Source organism: Balaenoptera physalus (genome assembly GCF_965194825.1).
Source record: "Balaenoptera physalus genome assembly, chromosome: 3".
Lineage (NCBI taxonomy): Eukaryota > Metazoa > Chordata > Mammalia > Artiodactyla > Balaenopteridae > Balaenoptera > Balaenoptera physalus.
This window is the reverse complement of record NC_138890.1, coordinates 13,673,966-13,692,201: the sequence shown is the minus strand read 5'-3', so window position 1 is coordinate 13,692,201 and position 18,236 is coordinate 13,673,966. Positions and strand designations below refer to the sequence as shown.

General features: G+C 54.4%; 3 protein-coding genes across 12 annotated transcripts in view; 2 read left to right on the top strand and 1 right to left on the bottom strand.

Moving 5' to 3' along the window:
- Positions 1–1,202, bottom strand: part of RFXANK (regulatory factor X associated ankyrin containing protein) — a 5,595-nt gene extending 4,393 nt beyond the window's left edge. For 2 of the 4 annotated variants that reach the window (XM_082456259.1, XM_082456258.1), the window contains exon 1: positions 327–544. The gene's annotated coding sequence lies outside the window, so the exon portion shown is untranslated. Of the gene's footprint in view, positions 1–326; positions 615–1,061 lie in introns of those variants that run through there. The other 2 variants (XM_082456257.1, XM_082456260.1) reach the window with 2 other exon arrangements.
- The window catches only part of BORCS8 (BLOC-1 related complex subunit 8), a 27,903-nt gene continuing 10,835 nt past the window's right edge, over positions 1,169–18,236 (top strand). Inside the window, exons 1-7 of one of the 4 annotated variants that reach the window (XR_014262024.1) lie at positions 1,176–1,293; positions 4,549–4,661; positions 5,138–5,202; positions 7,746–7,856; positions 9,349–9,424; positions 11,336–11,495; positions 13,516–13,835. Coding sequence is in view for 2 of the 4 variants with exons in the window: in XM_082456265.1 (XP_082312391.1) it covers positions 1,257–1,293; positions 4,549–4,661; positions 5,138–5,202; positions 7,746–7,856; positions 9,349–9,382 (360 nt within the window). In the remaining 2 variants the exon portion in view is untranslated. Of the gene's footprint in view, positions 1,294–4,548; positions 4,662–5,137; positions 5,203–7,745; positions 7,857–9,348; positions 9,425–11,335; positions 12,333–13,515; positions 13,836–18,236 lie in introns of those variants that run through there. The other 3 variants (XM_082456265.1, XM_082456264.1, XR_014262023.1) reach the window with 3 other exon arrangements.
- The window catches only part of LOC309658076 (myocyte-specific enhancer factor 2B-like), a 23,167-nt gene continuing 16,308 nt past the window's right edge, over positions 11,378–18,236 (top strand). For 2 of the 4 annotated variants that reach the window (XM_082456248.1, XM_082456247.1), the window contains exons 1-2: positions 11,378–11,495; positions 13,945–14,179. In XM_082456248.1, the coding sequence (XP_082312374.1) occupies positions 14,024–14,179 (156 nt within the window). In that variant the 5' untranslated portion in view covers positions 11,378–11,495; positions 13,945–14,023. Of the gene's footprint in view, positions 11,496–13,944; positions 14,180–18,236 lie in introns of those variants that run through there. The other 2 variants (XM_082456250.1, XM_082456249.1) reach the window with 1 other exon arrangement.

Here is an 18,236-nt window from a genome sequence, read left to right as displayed (position 1 = left end):
ATATGCATTGCTTAAAAGCCCTGGCTCTGGGGTCAGCCATCTGGGTTTGAATCCCTCCACTTATAGGCTGTGAAAACTTGGGCACATTACTTAATTTCTCTAAGCCTCAGTGTCTTCATTAATAAAATGGGGGAAAGGAGGACTAAAAAAAATCATGTCTGTAAATATCTAAGCAGGAGGCCTGATACACGGGCAGATCTTAAACGTCCGCTGAGTTTTTTTTTTTCTGGAGGGAGGGAATCCCTAGAATGAGTTAGGGCTCAACAAAGATGTGATTGGTTGCATCCCACCCGCCCCTCCCAAGTCAATCCAGGAGGTCCACTCACCTCCAACGAGCCTCCTCTGTCACTCCACGCCGCAAGCCCGGGTCCCCCCAAACTTGGGGGCCCAACTCACAAACTTTTCTCTTCCAATTGATGTAATGGGTAGCAAAATGGAGCCTGGACGCTCTGCACCCTGGCTTCTTCTGCCGGGACAGAGAGCAACTTGATACGCGACCGCTACCCACACCGCAGAGTGCCTCCACTGCGCCTGCGCGCCCCCGCCCCCCGAAAGTGCGGAAGGGCTGGAGCTGTAGGAGCTGTTTCTGGCCCTTTAAGGCTTGGGGGAGGGGCGTGGCTTCCGCTGGGGCAAGAGCTATGCAATTGCGCCTGCGCGTTCTCGTACCCGCCGCTCGGGAGGGAGCCTAGTAGGAACGGGAGGGATGGGCGGGGCCTCAGAGGGCTCTCAAGAGTTCACTGACCTTGTCCTCCCTCACCCTCAACACCACCCACAGGTTTTTCCCAGACTGAGCCAATCGGCTCCACCTTCGGACAGACGGCGTCCCCGTCCATAACAATGTCTCCTGTGCGGTCCTGGGGGCTCAGGAGTATGTGCAGGGATTTGGTGGCAGCAGAGGGGTACAAGAAGGGAGTTTATACGGCCCGAAGTGGGCAGTGTGTGGAGTATTCCCCCAATTTGCCCCCGGAAAAGGGGTTCGGTAAAGGAGGGCGCCCTTCCCACTCCCCCGCCTGAGCGTCCCTCCTGGAGCTTCAAGGGGTTTCCGGCCCCTCTTCACCCACCTGCCGATTGCCTCTTTCCCCAGTCTCTAACTCACGGCCCTTCTCCTGTCTGGGTAGACTAAAGATCGAGGCGGGCAGGCCAATGAGTATCGGAACTGGAGAAATGCGGTGCCCCAGTTTCCCAGGGATGGTTTAGGCAGCTGTTTCCACCACCAGACTTCCGGTTCCTGTCCTCGGAATAGGGCCGCAGCCACTATGGAGGAACCGGAGATGCAGCTCAAGGGGAAGAAAGGTGGTGTGGGGCCCCGGGCGGGGCGGAGGGGTCAGGAACTCGCAGAAGGGCGACCTGACTGGGGGCGGGAGGGGGCCAAGGCGCGGAGGGAGCATTTGGGACCTGTGATTGAACTGCCACGAAATCGCGGCTCGGCCGCTGACTAGTTTTGAAACCTTTAGAAAGTCTCTGTGCCTCGGTTTTGTCATCTGTAGAATGGGGAGTATAATAGTCTCCCTCCCTCCCCCCATAAAATTGTTGTGATAATTCAGTAACTTGATAAATATTTTTTTTTAATTAATTTATTTTTGTCTGTGTTGTGTCTTGGTTGCTGTGCGGGCTTTCTCTAGTTGCGGTGAGTGGGGGCTACTCTTACTTGCAGTGCGGAGGCTTCTCACTGCGGTGGCTTCTCGTTGCAGAGCACGGGCTCTAGTCGCGCGGGCTTCAGTAGTTGTGGCACACAGGCTCAGTAGTTGTGGCTCACGGGCTCTAGAGCGCAGGCTCAGTAGTTGTAGCACCCGTGCTTAGTTGCTCCGCGGCATGTGAGATCTTCCCGGACCAGGGCTGGAACCCTTGTCCCCTGCATTGGCAGGCGGATTCTTAACCACTGCACCACCAGAGAAGCCCCCAGTAGTCTCATATCTGTAAAGCATTGGAAGAACGCTTGGGGCGTGGCAGTTGCTGTGCGTATTGTTTCCTTTGTATTTACGCATTTGCATACATTTACATCGACTTATCAAATATATGTAAATCACATAGTTGCAAATTACAAAATGCCACAAGTTATTTTTAAAGTATAAATGTCTTTGTTACTTTATTATATATGTTATTACTAGTTAATTTTTTCTTTTTTTTTTTTACAAATTTATTTGTTTATGGTTTGTTTGGTTTTTTTTGGCTGCGCTACCCGGTTTGCGAAATCTCAGTTCCCCCACCAGGGATTGAACCCGGGCCACAGCAGTGAAAGCCCGGAATCCTAACCACTAGGCCACCAGGCAACTCCCACTAGTTAATTATTTAGAAGTCACAAGTGCATGTAATTCCATATCCTTCATAATAGCACTGTGAGGTGTAAGCTACTGTGCTCATTTTCAAAACAAGGAGGCCTAAGAAGGTAAGAGGACACATAGTTTGGAGGTGGCAGGCTGGGCTCTGCCTGAGTCAGGACACCGTGGTGAGCTGGACAAACCCAAACTGGACAGACTCATATACATCCTCCCTTGACTTCCAGACACACGTGGGTTCTCTCCCTCACCAACTACACTGTCCTGCGCAATAGCATGGGGTCCATCTCTGTAACAAACCTTGAGGTGGGTACCTTTATCATTCCATTTTTGCATATGAGGAAACAGGCTCAGAGAAGCCCACGCCCTCACAAATCAAGTTTTAGGTAAACATGTAACCTAATAAAGAATGAGAATTTTTACACCTGAAACTAACACAACATTGTAAATCAACTATACTCCAATATAAAATTTAAGAAAAAAATAGAGTGAGATTTTAAGTATAAGGGAAATGAACAAAATGCTGAGGCTGAGAGTGAAGTTGAAGGGACATCTGATTAAGCTTGGTGATTAAGGAAGGCCTTGCCCAGGAGGTGACATTTGAGCTGAGACATGAGGGATTAAGAGAAATGAGGGTTGCGGGGGGAGGGAGGCAGTGTCAGTGGTGGGATCAACAGGTATGAAGGCCCTGAGGTGGCAAAGTGTTCAGAGCTGTGCTGCAATACAGTAGCTACTGGTCACAGTACTTATGCATATTTAAATTAATTAAAATTAGATAAAATTTAAAATTCAGTTTCTGAGTCACATCAGTCACATTTCAAGTGCTCAGTAGTCATATGTGACTAGTGGCTACCATATTGGGCAGTATAGATTATAGAAACTTTCCATCATCGCAGAAAGTTCTTTTCGACAGTGCTGAGAGTATCCAGGGACCAGCTAGGAGGCCATTGTGCCTGGAGCGGTGGCCGAGGAGGGCAGAGGGGGGTAACAGCAGGTAGAACATACAGGGCCTTAAGGGCCATGTTAAGGAAGGAAGATTTAATTTCTGGCTGATGAGAGTGTTTCAACCAAGGGAAAGACATATCTGATATGTTCATTAGGAGCTCATGCCATCTGTTTTGTGGGGATTGGATTGTTGGCAGGAGTGGGAGCGGGGAGACCAGGGAGCAGCTGAGTTTGGCATCCAGGTGGGAGACAGCTATGTCTGGACCAGTGAGGGCAGTACAGTGTTAAGAATGGGTGAGTTCTGGGCTTTGTTTTGCGACAGAACAAGCAGGGTCTGCTCATTGATGGGGTAGGAAGGGCAGGGACAACCAGTTGGCTGCTGTTTGTTGAAGCAGACCCTGGGATGAGGATTTGTGTGTAGTCAGCTTACCAAGAGAACCCCACAGAGGAGAGGGGGAAACAGGACAGGGCCGGGGAGGAAGCTGAGCAAGGAGTGACCTCAGGTAAAATCCTGCAGAAAGAAGCCACAGTCTGTTCCCACAGGGGAGCTCACGGGGATGGGTCACACCTCTGAGTTGTTCCAACACTCAGCGCAGGACATGGGCTTTCGTACCCCTCGGTGTTCAGTCATGGCTGAGAGCCATCCACCCATGTAAAATTCCAGGCACTTTTGGGTCCGGTAGCCAATGGACATCCGAAGAAGAATCTTGGATTTTGTCACTGGGGTAAAAGGAATGTGAGTAGATCCGAGCGGGTGGCAGCAGTGTCCACTGTAAGTGGGTTTGGGAAGGGAAAGATCATGAATTCACTGGGCACAGTCATCAAGATTGAGGCCCTGCGCTCTAGAGCCCGCGAGCCACAACTACTGAGCCCATGTGCCACAACTACTGAAGCCTGCGCACCTAGAGACCGTGCTGCACAACAAGAGAAGCCACCACAATGAGAAGCCCGCGCACAGCAACGAAGAGTAGCCCCTGCTCGCCACAACTAGAGAAAGCCCACGTGCAGCAACAAAGACCCAATGCAGCCATAAATACATACATACATACATACATACATACATACATACATTTATTAAAAAAAAAAAAAAAGATTAAGGCCCTTCCGTGACTCCCAGATGGAGTTGTTCGGCCCTGCTGTGACCATCTCCTGCAACCCATCACCGGGGCCACAGGTGACGCAGCCACTGGGAGGGACACTGGATACTCCTCTCTACTCTGGCTGGACTCGCAGGTTGAGCAACCAGGAGTCTGATGCTTTGTCTCCTTGACCCCCTGTCCACCCTGCCCTCCCATCCCACTTTGCCGACTGTCGATCCTGGACCCAGTAACAGACAAGTTCACTGAGAGTGTCTACGTCCTGGCCAACGAGCCATCCGTGGCCCTGTACCGGCTGCAGGAGCACGTGCGCCGCTCTCTGCCCGAGCTGGCCCAGCATAAGGTGAGCCGTCCCCGCCCCAGCCACCGACCTCTCCCAGGGTCTGCACCTCGTGAGCTGGGGCCTACTCTGTGGAGCAGGAGCCGTTGGTGCAGGAGTCAAGGCTGGGACACCAGCGAGGAGGCACATGGTCACCAGCCCAGATTGGCGCTGGGTGGACAGATCTGGGGCAGATTTGGAAGAAGGGGACAGCAGGGTCTGCAGTAGTTGTGACCTGTGTGGTGAGAAGGAGGCAGCTGTATGAGGGAAGGATATGCCAGGCAGAGAGAACAGCCTGCTCAAAGGCCCTGAGCCATAGTCACCGTGTGTTCACAGAAAGCCCAGACTGATGAGGGGTGGGAGTTGCAGGAGGAAAGATCAGGGGCTGGAGGGGGCTGCTCTCTACAGCCTTGATGATTGGTGTTCGGGTGCTCCATCCCAGGGGGCTGGGAGGATGGAGGTAGCAGCCACCCCTGCTAACAGCCCCCAACCCCCCGCAGGCTGACATGCAGCGGTGGGAGGAGCAGAGCCAGGGAGCCATCTACACGGTGGAGTACGCCTGCAGGTGAGCGCCACAGCCTCCGCACTGCCACGGTTGCCCTGTTATGCCCCGGGTGTTCAAGGGCATCTCAGCCAGCTGCCCGTGAGCCTTGCCCTGCCGAACCCACCTGAGTAGAGGCATGCGGATCTGGACTCACCTGGCCACAGGGCAAAATTCCAGCCCAGACCTGTGCTTCTCGCTATTTTACTGGTGCCCGTGGGTCTCAGGCAGACTTCTTCCCGGCCCTCAGCCCCTCCCCATCTGTCACAGGAGGGGCTGATAAGGACTCCAGGAGGTGCCTCAAGGGGCCAATGTTCCCCACCCACAGTCAGGACCACAGACTGGCTGGTGGGGTGGATGGCAGCTGTGGGGGAGGGCCAAAACATGAATATGACTGTTTATTTTTAAATTTTTATTTCTTTCCAATTTTTTATATTGTGGTAAGATGCAAATTCATCATCTTAACCATTTTTAAGTGTGCAGTTCAGTGGTATTAAATACACTCATAATGCTGTGCAACTGTCCCCACCATCCATCTCCAGAATTCTTTTCATCTTGCAAAACTACAACTCTGTCCCCATTAAACACTAACTCCCTATTCCCCACCCCCCATTCCTGGCACCCACCATTCTGCTTTCTGTCTAAGAATCTGACTATTCTAGGGACCTCACATAAGTGGAATCATACGGTATTTGTCTTTCTGAGACCATCTTCTTTCACTTACCGTAATGTCTTCAAGGTTCATCCATGTTGTAGCATGTGTCAGAATTTCCTTCCTTTTTTAGGGCTGAATAATATTCCATCATATGGATGGACCACATTTTGTTTATCCATTCATCTGTTGATGGACATTTGGGTTGCTTCCATGTTTTGGCTATATGAATAAAGCTTCTGTGACCGTGGGTATCCCATTTATTATTTTTGTTTGTTTAACTTTCTCTAAATATCCAGATTTTTTAACCCAAGTGAAAGATGTGCCTGAGAATAAAAAGCAGTAGTTGTTGTTTCTTCCCATTATTGCAGCTTTGCCAGCCTTGCCTCCTGTGCTCCTGTTGGTTCTGTTCCGCATGACTGTATTTCATGCCCTGGCTTGTTCCGTTTGCTTTAGGAGTTGGTGACTTTAATTAGGAGTGCTGTTTGCCCCTGGCTCGGGCTGTGGGTTGTTTCGGTGGAGGCTGGATACTCCCCAGCAGCTCTCGTCCGTGGCACTGTGCGGTTTGCCTGCCTGTTTCTGTTGTGTGGTTGAAGGTTCCTTGACAGGAAGTCGTGCCGCTGGGAGTTCTGCCTTCACCAGCCTTGGCCCTTCCGCTGGGACGGGAGGGTGACCCAGACAGATGGCATCTTCCTGAGGATGGTGGTCACAGACACCCTCCTTAGCTCCAGGAAGAGTAGAAAAGAAATGGGAGTTTTTCTCGCAGCTGCTGAATAGTTCCCAGACAGCCAAGAGTTCTTCAGAAAGGTCCAGGTTCAAGGAAGAACAAATCAAAGTCTGTACTTTCTCCCAGTTCCTCTAGCCGTGCTATCCAGTGCAGGAGCCTGGATCCCAGGTGGCTGTTTACACTTAAATTTTAATGAAATAAAATGAAAGATTCAGCTCCTCAGTCTCATGAACCACATTTCAAGTGCTTAGCAGCCCTGGGCTAGGCAGGGGGCCAGTCTACTCCGAGCTCTGAGCACTTCTCTTTAGTGAGATGTGAATTTCTCTAATGCTGAGAGACTGTTTCCTTTACGGACACGAAAGTGCCCTTTTAGTTGTCGAAATGCTTTATGCAGCGTTAACGGTTGGTGTAAAACTGAAAGATAATAAAATGGTATATTGGTTGGGGTGAACTATTCAGTAGTGAGCTTATGTTAGACAGCTTTTTATCAAGGTGGACGGGCACTAGGAAAGCTGACTACATTTGGTGGTGTCAGATGAGCAGGCGACAGCCAACGCTCCCGCCTTTAGATCTCATAGCCATAAGCAGGTCCCTGACTGATGATAAATGGGAGTGATTTCTTTGTCTTTAACAGAAGGACTTTAAAACGACCCTCTTATTTTTACTGCAGGTGTCGTTGCACAGGCAACTTTCTGGTGTTAGCAAGGCCCCGCGTGGCTTGGTGAATCTGTTCCTGTAGTGCTGTTGGAAAGGACATATTCATTAGATATCCATCAATGTGGCTTCAACACCAGAGCTTAGCACAGCTTTGCAGTAGTGCCCCTCTAATGGCGATGAGTCTAAACTCACCTCTAGAGCTTTTCACAGTCCAGTTGACAAGCTTCCTTCAGAGGCAGGAATAGGTTCCCTAAGAGGAAAGCAAGATATTTTTGAGGTCATTTTTGCATGCTTATAGCTCCTTCAAAGCATTAGATGGTCTAGCAGCCGTTAAGCGAAAGTTGCATGTTGCCATCCAGTGCTCTGTTGCATAGGGAAATCTAAACTTTAAGCCCACAGTGAGCCCTCAGGGAGGCCCATGGAATCCTCCAGGTGCCTGATGAGTGCCGGCCCACACAGGCATCCGCTGAGCTCTGGTTGGGGGGCGAAGAGAGCGTGGTGCCGCTGACTGGGTCCATCCTCCCATTTCAGCGCCGTGAAGAACCTTGTTGACAGCAGCGTCTACTTCCGCAGCGTGGAGGGCCTCCTCAAACAGGCCATCAGCATCCGAGACCACATGAACGCCACAGCCCAGGGCCACAGGTAGTTCCCGGGACCGCCTGCCCCTGCTGCTGTCAGCCTCCTTGCTGTAAGGACCTTCGCTGCTCAGCCAGGAGCTGCCACTTCTCGCTCCTTAGACAACTCCCCCTCTTCATCTCACGGTGGCCGGTGACTTCCTTTCATCCTTTGACGTCTGTAGTGGGAGAGTTCAGTCACTCGGCACCCAGCTCCTGAGCTCTGCTGTGTGCCTGGCCCTGGGCTGGGTGCTGGGGACACGGTAGTGACCAAGACGGGTGTGCTCATGGCCTCACGGGGAGACACACAGCAACCAGGTAAACATGGAACAGACAAGAACATTTCAGACACATGTGAAGGCGGAAAAGGGCTGTGGGGGCCTCTCTGGGGAGGCGGCAGAGGTGTGAGCAGAGGCTTGAACAACCTGCAGACAGAGATGACCCGGGGTCGGTGCTCCATGCACGTCGGTGGCAGGGCAGAGGCCCAGGGCCTGGTGAGCTGGGTGTGTTGGAGGAACATCTGAGGCAGGTGTGGCTGCAGTGGGTGAGCGAAAGGGAGATTGGGTCAGGGAGGTGGGCAGGGGCCTCGAGGGCAGCTGGGAGGGCGCCCGGAGCTGAAAGAGGCTTTGAGCCAATGACCAGACGGTCTAAAAATGAAAACTACTTACAGTTCTTACATACCGGGGAGAGAGTTTTTGGAGAAGTAGCTCTTTTTGTTTTTGTTTTCATTATAACTTAATAAACATGCATGTAAACACATGCGCACGTGCTGTAAGCCATCACTCGACCTTGAGATGTGTGGCTCCTGCAGTGTGGGGTTTTGGCATGCCTGTCCCTGACCAGGCACTTAGAAAGAAAAAAAACTGTGTTGCTGCCTGTGATAATTGAGACAAAAGAACTGTCAAAACCAAAAAAGCCTTAAAAACAAAAAACAAACAACAACAGCAACAAAAAAACAAAAAAGCCTTGCAAATGTGTAAGAAGGGATGTGCAGCAACCTGCCCTCTGAGGGTAGCATGAGAGGGGTTCATGATGGTTCACTCACACTGGATAACCATCTGGCTCTGGCTGCTCTGCCCCGGGTGGGTGACAGCCATTGGGACTGGAGTTCACTGCATCAAGCCTTGCACAGTGCCGTACACACAGTAGGGCCTCAAAAACCATAGCTTTTACTTTTAACTCAGTTTCCCAGCTGCTTCCAAAAGCCCTGCTTCTGCCTGCTGTTGCAAAAATGCAACATGCCTCTGAAAGACACCAGTAGCAACTTGCGTAGTAGCTACTCACCTGCTATTGCGTCTCTTAGCAAGCCCCGGGGGTTTGAAGCTCCCAGTCCTATGTGAGACCCAGGCATGACCTCTGAAGTGGGTGGCTGGTCCCATTTTTACAGAGGATGCCCTGAAGGCTCAGGCCAGGGGTCTTGGGGGACTGGAGTGTGACCCCAATGCACAATCCAGCCTAGCCGAGCAGGCCTCATGGCCTCTGACCTCAGCCTCATGGACGCTGCACATGTTTTGTTCCAGCCCCGAGGAGCCGCCCCCGTCCTCCTCAGCCTGATCCCGGAAGAGACTTGGAGGTGCTTTGGCCCCTCTGACTCAGGTCAGTGCCAAGTGGGGCCGTAAGCCTCTCTGTGCTCCGTGCTCTGAACTAACCCATGCTCTCGGCATCCAAGAACAGACCTACTTGACTAACCACTCGAGTTTTCTCCCTGGGCTTGTAGGATGGTTTCATCCGTGGGAGGCTAGAGGGTAGGGGCACCTTGTGCCCTCTGCTGCTCAGGGCTGTTGTCAGCCCATCTCCCTTGTGCTCTCTCTGTCATCTTCCTGCCCCTTATCCAGGCCACAGGCCCTGTCCTGATCCCAAGGACCCCTGCCCCCCAAGACAGAGGGGAGCCCCATTTTCCATACCCTTCCACATGCCAGCTGCTTGCTTTACCCAAACACATTGTCTCAGGCAGAGCCCAGCAGGACTGTTATCCACCCAGCTCTGGAATCTTCATTCTACTGCTGACCTGCTGTGTGACCCTGAGCAAGTCCCTCCCCACTCTGGTCTCTGCTTTTCCCTTCTGTCAGAGTGCTTCATTAGGCGCAGCTGTATACAGTGATGTGTATTGTAGCAGTCAGCTACTGCTGCATGACAAACTATCCCAAAACTTAGTGGCTTATGACACCAATCATTTGCCTGCTACGGTTGTGCAGTTTGGGTTGGACTCAGCCGGGCAGTTTTGCTGGGCTCACCTGGGTGCTACTTGTGGCTCTTGTGGGAGCTTGATGGGGCCAGATAGTCAGAAGTAGCCTCACATCTGGCCCTTGACCAGTGCTGTCTGCTGCTGGTTGGGAGGCGGGTGTCTGGTCCTCCATGTGGCCTCTCCAGCAGGACAGCCCAAGCTTCTCCTGGTGGTTGGGTGCCCGGTGTGCACGTGTTCATCCAGCCTTCCCTTACTTCAGTTATGGCTGTCCCATTGGTCAAGGCCAGTCACGTGACCAGGACCAGATGGGAGAGGACTGCAGGAGGGCTTCAGTACTGGGAGGTGTGGTTGACCATCTGAGGAGAGCGTGGCACCAAGAAAGGCCTAGTGTCTTGTTATTCTGTGCTCATGCAGGGCAGACACAGTACCCAAGGGACTGACTGAGCCCGCAGCTTGTGTAGCTCTCACAGCCCCCTGCTCATTTGCTGCGATTGTGCTCTGTGCTGTGGAGGTCTTCTCAGAGGGTCAAGGGACGCGTGGGAGGGGACAGGGCCCCCACAGCTCCTAGAGCAGCAGCCCCGAGAGCCAAGAGGCAGCAGAGTTCATGGGTGTGCAGTCAGAGTTCTTATCGGGCACTTGCTATGTGACGGGCTTAGCTCTGGGCATAGGTGTGGTGAGGAATCCCACAGACTGTGGGGTCACTTGGGGGACATCTGGGAGGGCCTGGAGCAAGAGGGGCTGCCAAGGGGGTCATCAACCCACCCCATTTCCCCCCCCATTGTTGCCCACCAGCCCTGGACCCACACCCCACCATCTCCTCCATCCTATCCCCTGTGCCCTGGTGCCTCCCACCCTCAAGCCTCAAGGCTGCTGCCCTCTCCACCCGTCCACAGTCAGTGTGTTTCTCCTGCTCCTGCCTGGAGCGTCCAGGCAAGCCATGAGCATCCAGGGTCATCTGCTGTCCCTTTACTGCTACTGCTGCGCCCCCTCAGAACAAAATGCTCTGTGACTCCTCCTGATCCCACCTTTGTACCCACAGACCCTGCTCTGCCCCTCCCCAGAACTGCCGCCCCACTCCCCACCTCAGAGCCTCCACTCCCACTTCTCCCCAGACTGCCCCCGCCAAGGGTTGTAGGTGACCTTCACAGGGTCAAGTCTTGGCCTCCCCTGCTTCTCCAGGCCCCGGGCTCTACACACAGCCTCATTTTACAGAAGAGGAAACTGAGTCTCAGAGAGGCGAGGCAGGGTCACCACCCGTGACCGGAAATGCCAGGATTCACACCCAGACCCTCTAACTCCCAGTGCTTCACCTCTTCCCTCAGCCTCGCCCAGGATTTTCCTCAGATGCCACCTCATCAGGGCCACCCTGCAGCCCTAGGGGTCTCTCAGACCTCACCTTGACTCACCTCTTGCCCCCCAGCCCGACCAAAGCTTGGACCCTTGGACACAGCCTTGTGGGACTTGGCAGGGACAGAAGACCAAGTAAGTGTGGCCGGTGCATTCCTCTTGCTCTTGCCTGGAGCCTCTGGGCCAGCCATGAATGTCCTGAGACGGGGCTTTGCTGCCTCTGGATTCTTACCCGCCCCCACTGGCCATGGACACGGCCATGGCCCCTCGGACCAATAACTGCCACCATGACAATCCTGATCATGCACCTGCTGTGTGCCCAGATCTGTGCTGGGGGCTTCACAAGGGTCAGCTTTCATCCTCAGACAGCCCCATAAGGCAGATGTCACCCAAATGCAGATGGGAAAAGAGAGGCTCCGAGAGGTGGCATTATTTGTGTGAGATCACACAGAGAAGAGTAGACCCCGGCCTAGTTTGGTCCCAGCCCTGCCTCTGACATGCTGTGTGACATGGGTCTGGCACTGACCCTCCCTGGTGCTACCTTTCTCCATCTCAACAAGGAAGGCTGGACTGGACCTTCTCTACAGGCTGAGGCAGGCATTCGTGTACCTGCCTGCCTGGACTGAATTCTGCCTCGAGCAGAAATGCCCACCCCAGGCTCAGGCCATAAGGAGAAGCCACCCTAACTCCAGGGGTGGATGTGGGACCCTGGCCTGGCTAATCAGAGCCCCCCATCTCCCAGGTCACAGTGATTGATTTGAGATGGGCATGTGATCCAATGAGAGGTCTTCCCTGAGGATTTTGCTGGAAAAGTGCAAAAAGTACCATCTTCCTTCTGGGGTTGGTGAGCTCGGCAGATGGACCAGGGGACCTGAGAACATTGCCTGGGGCCCTGGATCCACCTGTACCTGACACTAGAAAATCTCAATTCTTCAGTTTCATGAGTCCCTAAAATTACTGTATTTGCCTAAATTGCTTTGAGTCTGTTTCTGCTGACTTGAGAAGAGCCCACACTGATCTGATCCCTGCAAAGCCTGGGAGATCATGGCCCATGGTTTGTACACCTCTGAAGCCAGCTGTGTGCCAACAAAGTGCCCAGCAAAATGTATAAGGAAGAGCAGAATGGAGTTGTCGAGGGTAGAGCCAGGGTGGGTCCCAGGCTCACTGCTCTGGGAGGATCCCCCAGCTTGGCACAGAGAAGTGGTTGGGAGAGAGGGGTGGCAAAGGCCAAGGGCACCCTAGGGGAGACAGAGAGGGTCCTGGTGGGGTATCAGGGCTGTGGAGGGGCCTGAGGGCCTGGAGGAGGTTCAGGAACACAGGAGGTATTAATAATTGCCTCCCACCACCAGGAAACAGGGTCAGCCCTCTCTCACCTCTCCTAGGGTGTACTGGGGGCCTGTGTGCCACCATCCTGCCTTCCCCCTGCCCCAGCTCAGTTGAGGGGGAGGGAGGAGCCTCAGGTTCACATTATTTTAGGCCCTGCCTGGTGTGTAGCCCCCACAGAGTCACTCTCCCTCTCCTCGCCCACTCTGAAGGCACCTCTCGTCCATCTCTCCTTCTACCATGCAGCCATGTATCCATCAAACATTGACCGTTCTCTCTGAGCTAGGCCCTGCCTGCCCAGGGGATGCCCTGGTGAGCCAGACAGACCAACCCTGGCTCCAGGGCTCAGACCCACTGGACAGACGGGCAGCTAGGTGAGGTAACTGCCTGTATCCCAGAGGCAGCCTTGGATGGCTCAGGCGCTGTGAGCTAGTGGGGGGCAGTCCTGAGGTGCCCTAGACCTTCCGATGGCTCCCCGTCACCCACGGCCCCTGAACACGACCTTAGCCAGCGACTAATAGTACTCTCAAAGAGGTCTGTGCAGGACTGTGGGTTGTCAGATGCCCCACCACCCCAAATCCTGGGACTCACGGAGGTGCTGGTTAATTTGCGCTTCCTTTGCGTGGCCGGCTCGCCTTTTATGCCTGGCGAACGTCCATCCCCTGCCGGCCGCAAGGGGGCGCAAGAGGCAAAGCCTTGGCCGGGCACTCCGCCTCCAAGCTGTTCTTAGCCCCTGATTCAAGCCCCTGTCCCCAGTCTTGGCCGATCCTGAAGGGTGCATCGTGACCCTCTGCCCTTTTTCACTTCATACGTTCTTGCTTCCATTTTCTAGAAAGCGAACTAAGGCTCCGCAAGGCCAGATTACCCAGCAACACCTCGCATCTGCCTCCACGCTCTGGCTGACTTACCCCTCCCCGGAGTGAAGGGTGTGGGCATGCCCTGACCTGGCTCACTAAGACTTGCTCCCAGAAATAGATGGGCAGCCAGGAGAACAACAGGGAACTCCCCGTGCCACGGGGCATTCAAGTAAGGAGCCTAGCACCCACGAGGGTGGGGGTAACCTGGAAGGGCTCCCTGGGTTAACTGTGGGAACCGTCCCCCCCCACCCCCAGTCTCCTTCAAATTTGTGGATGGAGTAAAAGGAGGCCCAGGCGGGCGGTGACTTGTCTCCAGTTGGTCCACAGTGGTCAGGATGGAAATCAGACTTGAGTTTTGTCTTTTTGTTCTTAGCCCCTGATCCAAGTCCTAGTTTTTATTTCAGGCCTGCTCTGCACTCTGAGGGTCCTGCCCCTGGGAAGCCCCTTCCTGGCCCCTGCCTCATCCCCCAGCAAGGTCTCTGGATGCCCCAAGATTGGTCCGCATGCCCCTACACTACTCAGACCCTCTCCAGGACTCCAGTTCTTCAAGAAACCCATGGAAACACCCCTTTTGTGCTACCACAACACACGGCCCAGGCTCCGGGAGACAGCTGGACACAGACATTTCTAAACCACTGGGTCAGCGCTGAGGTGGAAGGAGGGATGGGGGTGTCAGAACACCAGATGGGAGGGGGGATAGGGAAGGCTTTTGGAGGAGGAGGGGGCATTGGAGGCCAACCTTGAAACGCTTCTCCCCCCCAGAGGAGAGACTACTATTGTCCCCACTTTTCACATGAGCAAACAGGCTCAGACGGGTGAAGTGACTGGCCTGAGGTCACACAGCGAGTGGGAGTCGGAGCTGGGATGGGAACCCAGGGTCCTCGAACCCTGAAGCCCTATCCATGGGACCACACTGTCCTTGCCATGGAGAATCCTTCAAAGTCTTCCTCTGCTGACATTCTGGGAGAGGATCTGGAGAGGGAGACTTGGGGGGAGCAGCTTCTACACCTCCTCACCTTCCCATCCCTGTCTCCACCTTCCAGGCCCCTTTCCCAGATCTTCTTCTCTGGCCTTTTCCATTCCCTTCTCCCCCGAAATCTCCCTTTCAACCCCCCAACCTCTTACTCCAACACCTAGGAGTGTCCCCTCATCTGAGAAGACTGAGGTTGAGACTCTTGATTGGCCCAGTGGGGGGTGTGGGTCCACACGGGGTAACACAGCCAGTGATGGGGGAGAGTATAGGACAGGAACAGGGGTAAAGGCACAAAGAAGGAGCCATTATAGGAAACAGTGTGAATGATAGAAGATGGTATGGACCGGAATGGGAAGGGTGTTTGGGAACATGAGTGGTGGAAGGGGACAACGTGGCAGGGGCAAGAACACAGGAGCAAGCCCCAGTGGTGAGGGGGCAAGAGGTGTGGCCCATAGTGGGCAGCCCCAGCTGGCTCAGCCCAGGCTGCTCCCAGAGCTGCTCCAGCTGCCGCCCTCATGTAACCAGAGCCTGCTTGTTGCATCAGAGGCAGGCAGGCGGTCTTGGGTAAACAGAGCAGCTCTCGAGGGCTCCAGGGCTCCCCAGCCACCTCCACACTCCCCAAGCCTTGTTCTGTGCCTTCGAGCCCAGGCAGAAACCCCCAACCTGGCCTAGGCCCTGGTGTGTTCTTGGGACACCTGAGTGTCTGGTGTTGAGCACTGAAGGGCAGCAAAGACGGGGTGGGAGAGGCAGGAACCCTGATCCCCACCTTTATGACACAGTGTGAACCCTAGTTTTTTTGGTCCAAAGAGAAATCTATGCACAGGCTGGGGGTCCAAACTTCCCATGTCAGAGATGGGGAAACTGAGGTGTGGGGAGAGGCACAAGCCTCCCAGGGTCTCTGTTCCCTTTCTCAGTGTCCCCCACATACTAATATCTCCACATGTTCCCCCCTGAGTCCAGGGGTCCAATTATCTCCTGTTGTCTTCTTAGAAGGTGGACACCAGGCAGCTATTGCAACCCACCTGCTCTCCCCTTTCATCTGCCCCAGTGGACCCCCTCCCCCTATCTCCAAGCCTCTCTTTGGGTGCCCAGCTCAACCTACTTCCACTCACTGCTCTGGCTTCATCTTCCCCCACCAAAGAATGTTCTGCACTCTTTCTCTGAACCTTTGCAAGTCCTGTTCCCTCTTCTTCTACCAGTGGCAAACTCCTACTCATGCTTCAAGGCCCAGTATAAATGCTCCGCCCCTCTTTGAGGGAAGCCCTCCCTGACCCCTCTGGCCCAGTTCTGATCCCACAGGGATAAGGAGTATGTGGTAGCTCTGCCTCCTCCAGACTGGGGGCTTCTCCAGGATTGCCGAGTCAAAAGTCATCTTCATCCTGTAATTCTTTCCACCTTGATTCACTCATTAATCCTGCTCTGATCCCCCTCTGGGCCTGGACCTGTGCTGGGTGGTGCTGGGATCCCAGGGAGGGGGTCCAGTCCTGGAAGCTGACCTCTGAAGTGGAGGAGGGCGCCCAGCCACCGAGGGGTCTGTTACCCTCCTGTCAAAGCACGTGGGTCACACATTCTGCTGCAGGAGGCACACAGCTGGGCGAGGTCCCTCAGCGACCCGAGAGCCCCTTTCTGCAGTCCCTCCATTTGGGTGAGAGCAAGGGTCAGGGTTGGCTTCGAGAAGGGTCGGAGTTACATTTCCCTCAGGTTGGAGTTAGTCCAGAGTAGGAGATAGCAGGGGGTTACAGACAGGGTCCGAATTAGGGTCAGGCTCAGCAGTAAGGTCAGGGTCGCCCACTGACATCGGGGGAAGCCTGACAGGTCTGATCCAGCTCCCTCCCGGGCCCCCCTCCCTCATTATACTATTCCCCCACGTCAGAGTCTTCCCGCTTCTGAGTCCCGGGCCCCAGAACTCCCGGGACCCGGCCACGCCCAAGTGCCCGCCCGTCACAGCCCGCGGGCACGCCCTCGATGCAAATTTACGCCCCGCCCAATCAGCTCCCGGGGGCGGGGCCGCCCGCTCTGAAGGCCCCTGCGGCCGCAGGGCGCTCGGGGTTCTGAGCCGCTTCCTCCAGGTCGGTGCGCGAGCGTCCAAGGGTCCAGGTGTAGCAGGTGCGTGTTGCGTCGGGCCGAGGTTTGTGCGGTGTCCTTTGAATGGCATCTGCGGGCTGGGTTGAGTTTGAAAGTCTGAATGTCCTGCTGTACGAGGGAGAGTTGTGTCTAAGAGGTGTGCAGTCCTAGGATTGTGAGTTTGAGAGGTTATGTGTCCAGGGTTTGTGTGTCCAAAGGGTATGTGTCCAAGGGGTGTGAGTCTGAGGGTTGTGTCCGAGGGGAGGTGTTCAAGGGTTGTGGTTCTGAGAGGTTGTGTGTCCCAAAGGGTGAGTGTCCCAGGGGTTGCATGTCCAGGAGTTATGTCTGAAGGAGTGTGTGTCACGTCTGAGGGGTTGTGCGTCCAAAGGGCATGTGTCTGAGGGTTGTGTCAGTTGGGGAATTGTGTGTCCAAAGTTGTGGTGCCATGAGCCCCTGGTATGCAACTGTGAGTTGCAGTGGTCCCCTTTCCTGGGTCACATCCCTTTGTGCGTCCTGGAGGCCCCTGTGCACAACCACGACCCCATGCCTTCCTGCTGTTGGTGTGCCCTTGTGTGTCGCGGCCCCAGACCTGCAAGTGGCATGACATCCTCGTGTGCCTGTGACCGCCATGACCCTCACCCACCCCATGGGGTTTGCACCTCATGCAGTGAACGTGGGGCCTCAGCTGGGCCCACAGGATGCCTCTGTGGCTGAGGGCAGGATGGTGGGCACAGAGCCCTGAGTGGGGCACCACAGCTGCCTGGGCCACTTCCTCCCCGTGCCTCAGTGTCCCATATGGGACATGGGTATAGGAACGATAGTCACAGCCCTCCGAGGTTGTCAGCACATGACAAGCCCGTGGCTGCGTTACTTTCATGGTCATGGTCCCCACCCTCTGCCTCTCTCAGGGTCCAGGGCAGCAGATGTTGCCAACTGGGGTCCCTGGCTATTCCCAGTCCCCAGGCTGCAGACCCAAGGAGTCAGAAATAGCTGAAGCCTTTTGCCTGACCGGCTGAGAATCCTCACTGGGGAAGGTCAGGACCTCTGGATCTTTGGCGTCAGGGATGAGAACTTTCAGACTCTTGGGGTGAAGGAAACGGGGTTCAAAAAAGTATTTAGACTCAGAAGGACAAGTGTATGGGGTTTGATTCCAAAGGTCAAAGGAGCTTTGGGGGCTTCCCTGGTGGCGCAGTGGTTGAGAATCTGCCTGCTAATGCAGGGGACACGGGTTCGAGCCCTGGTCTGGAAAGATCCCACATGCTGCAGAGCAGCTGGGCCCGTGAGCCACAATTACTGAGCCTGCGCGTCTGGAGCCTGTGCTCCGCAACAAGAGAGGCTGCGATAGTGAGAGGCCCGTGCACCGCGATGAAGGGTGGCCTCCGCTTGCCACAACTAGAGAAAGCCCTCGCACAGAAGCGAAGACCCAACACAGCCATAAATTAATTAATTAATTTACAAAAAAAAAAAAAAAGGAGCTTTGGGAGAAGTCAGCCTTGCTCCCTCCTGTCCCCATACCTGCCTTCCACTACCTGTCTGAGTCCAGGAGTGAATCTTGGCCTCCAGGGAATGGAATTTTGGGACATTTAGAGTCCTGGGGTCTCACCTGCGAGAGCTGGGAACTCTCTATCTGGTCTGAAGCTGCCACTTTGCAGGAGGGAA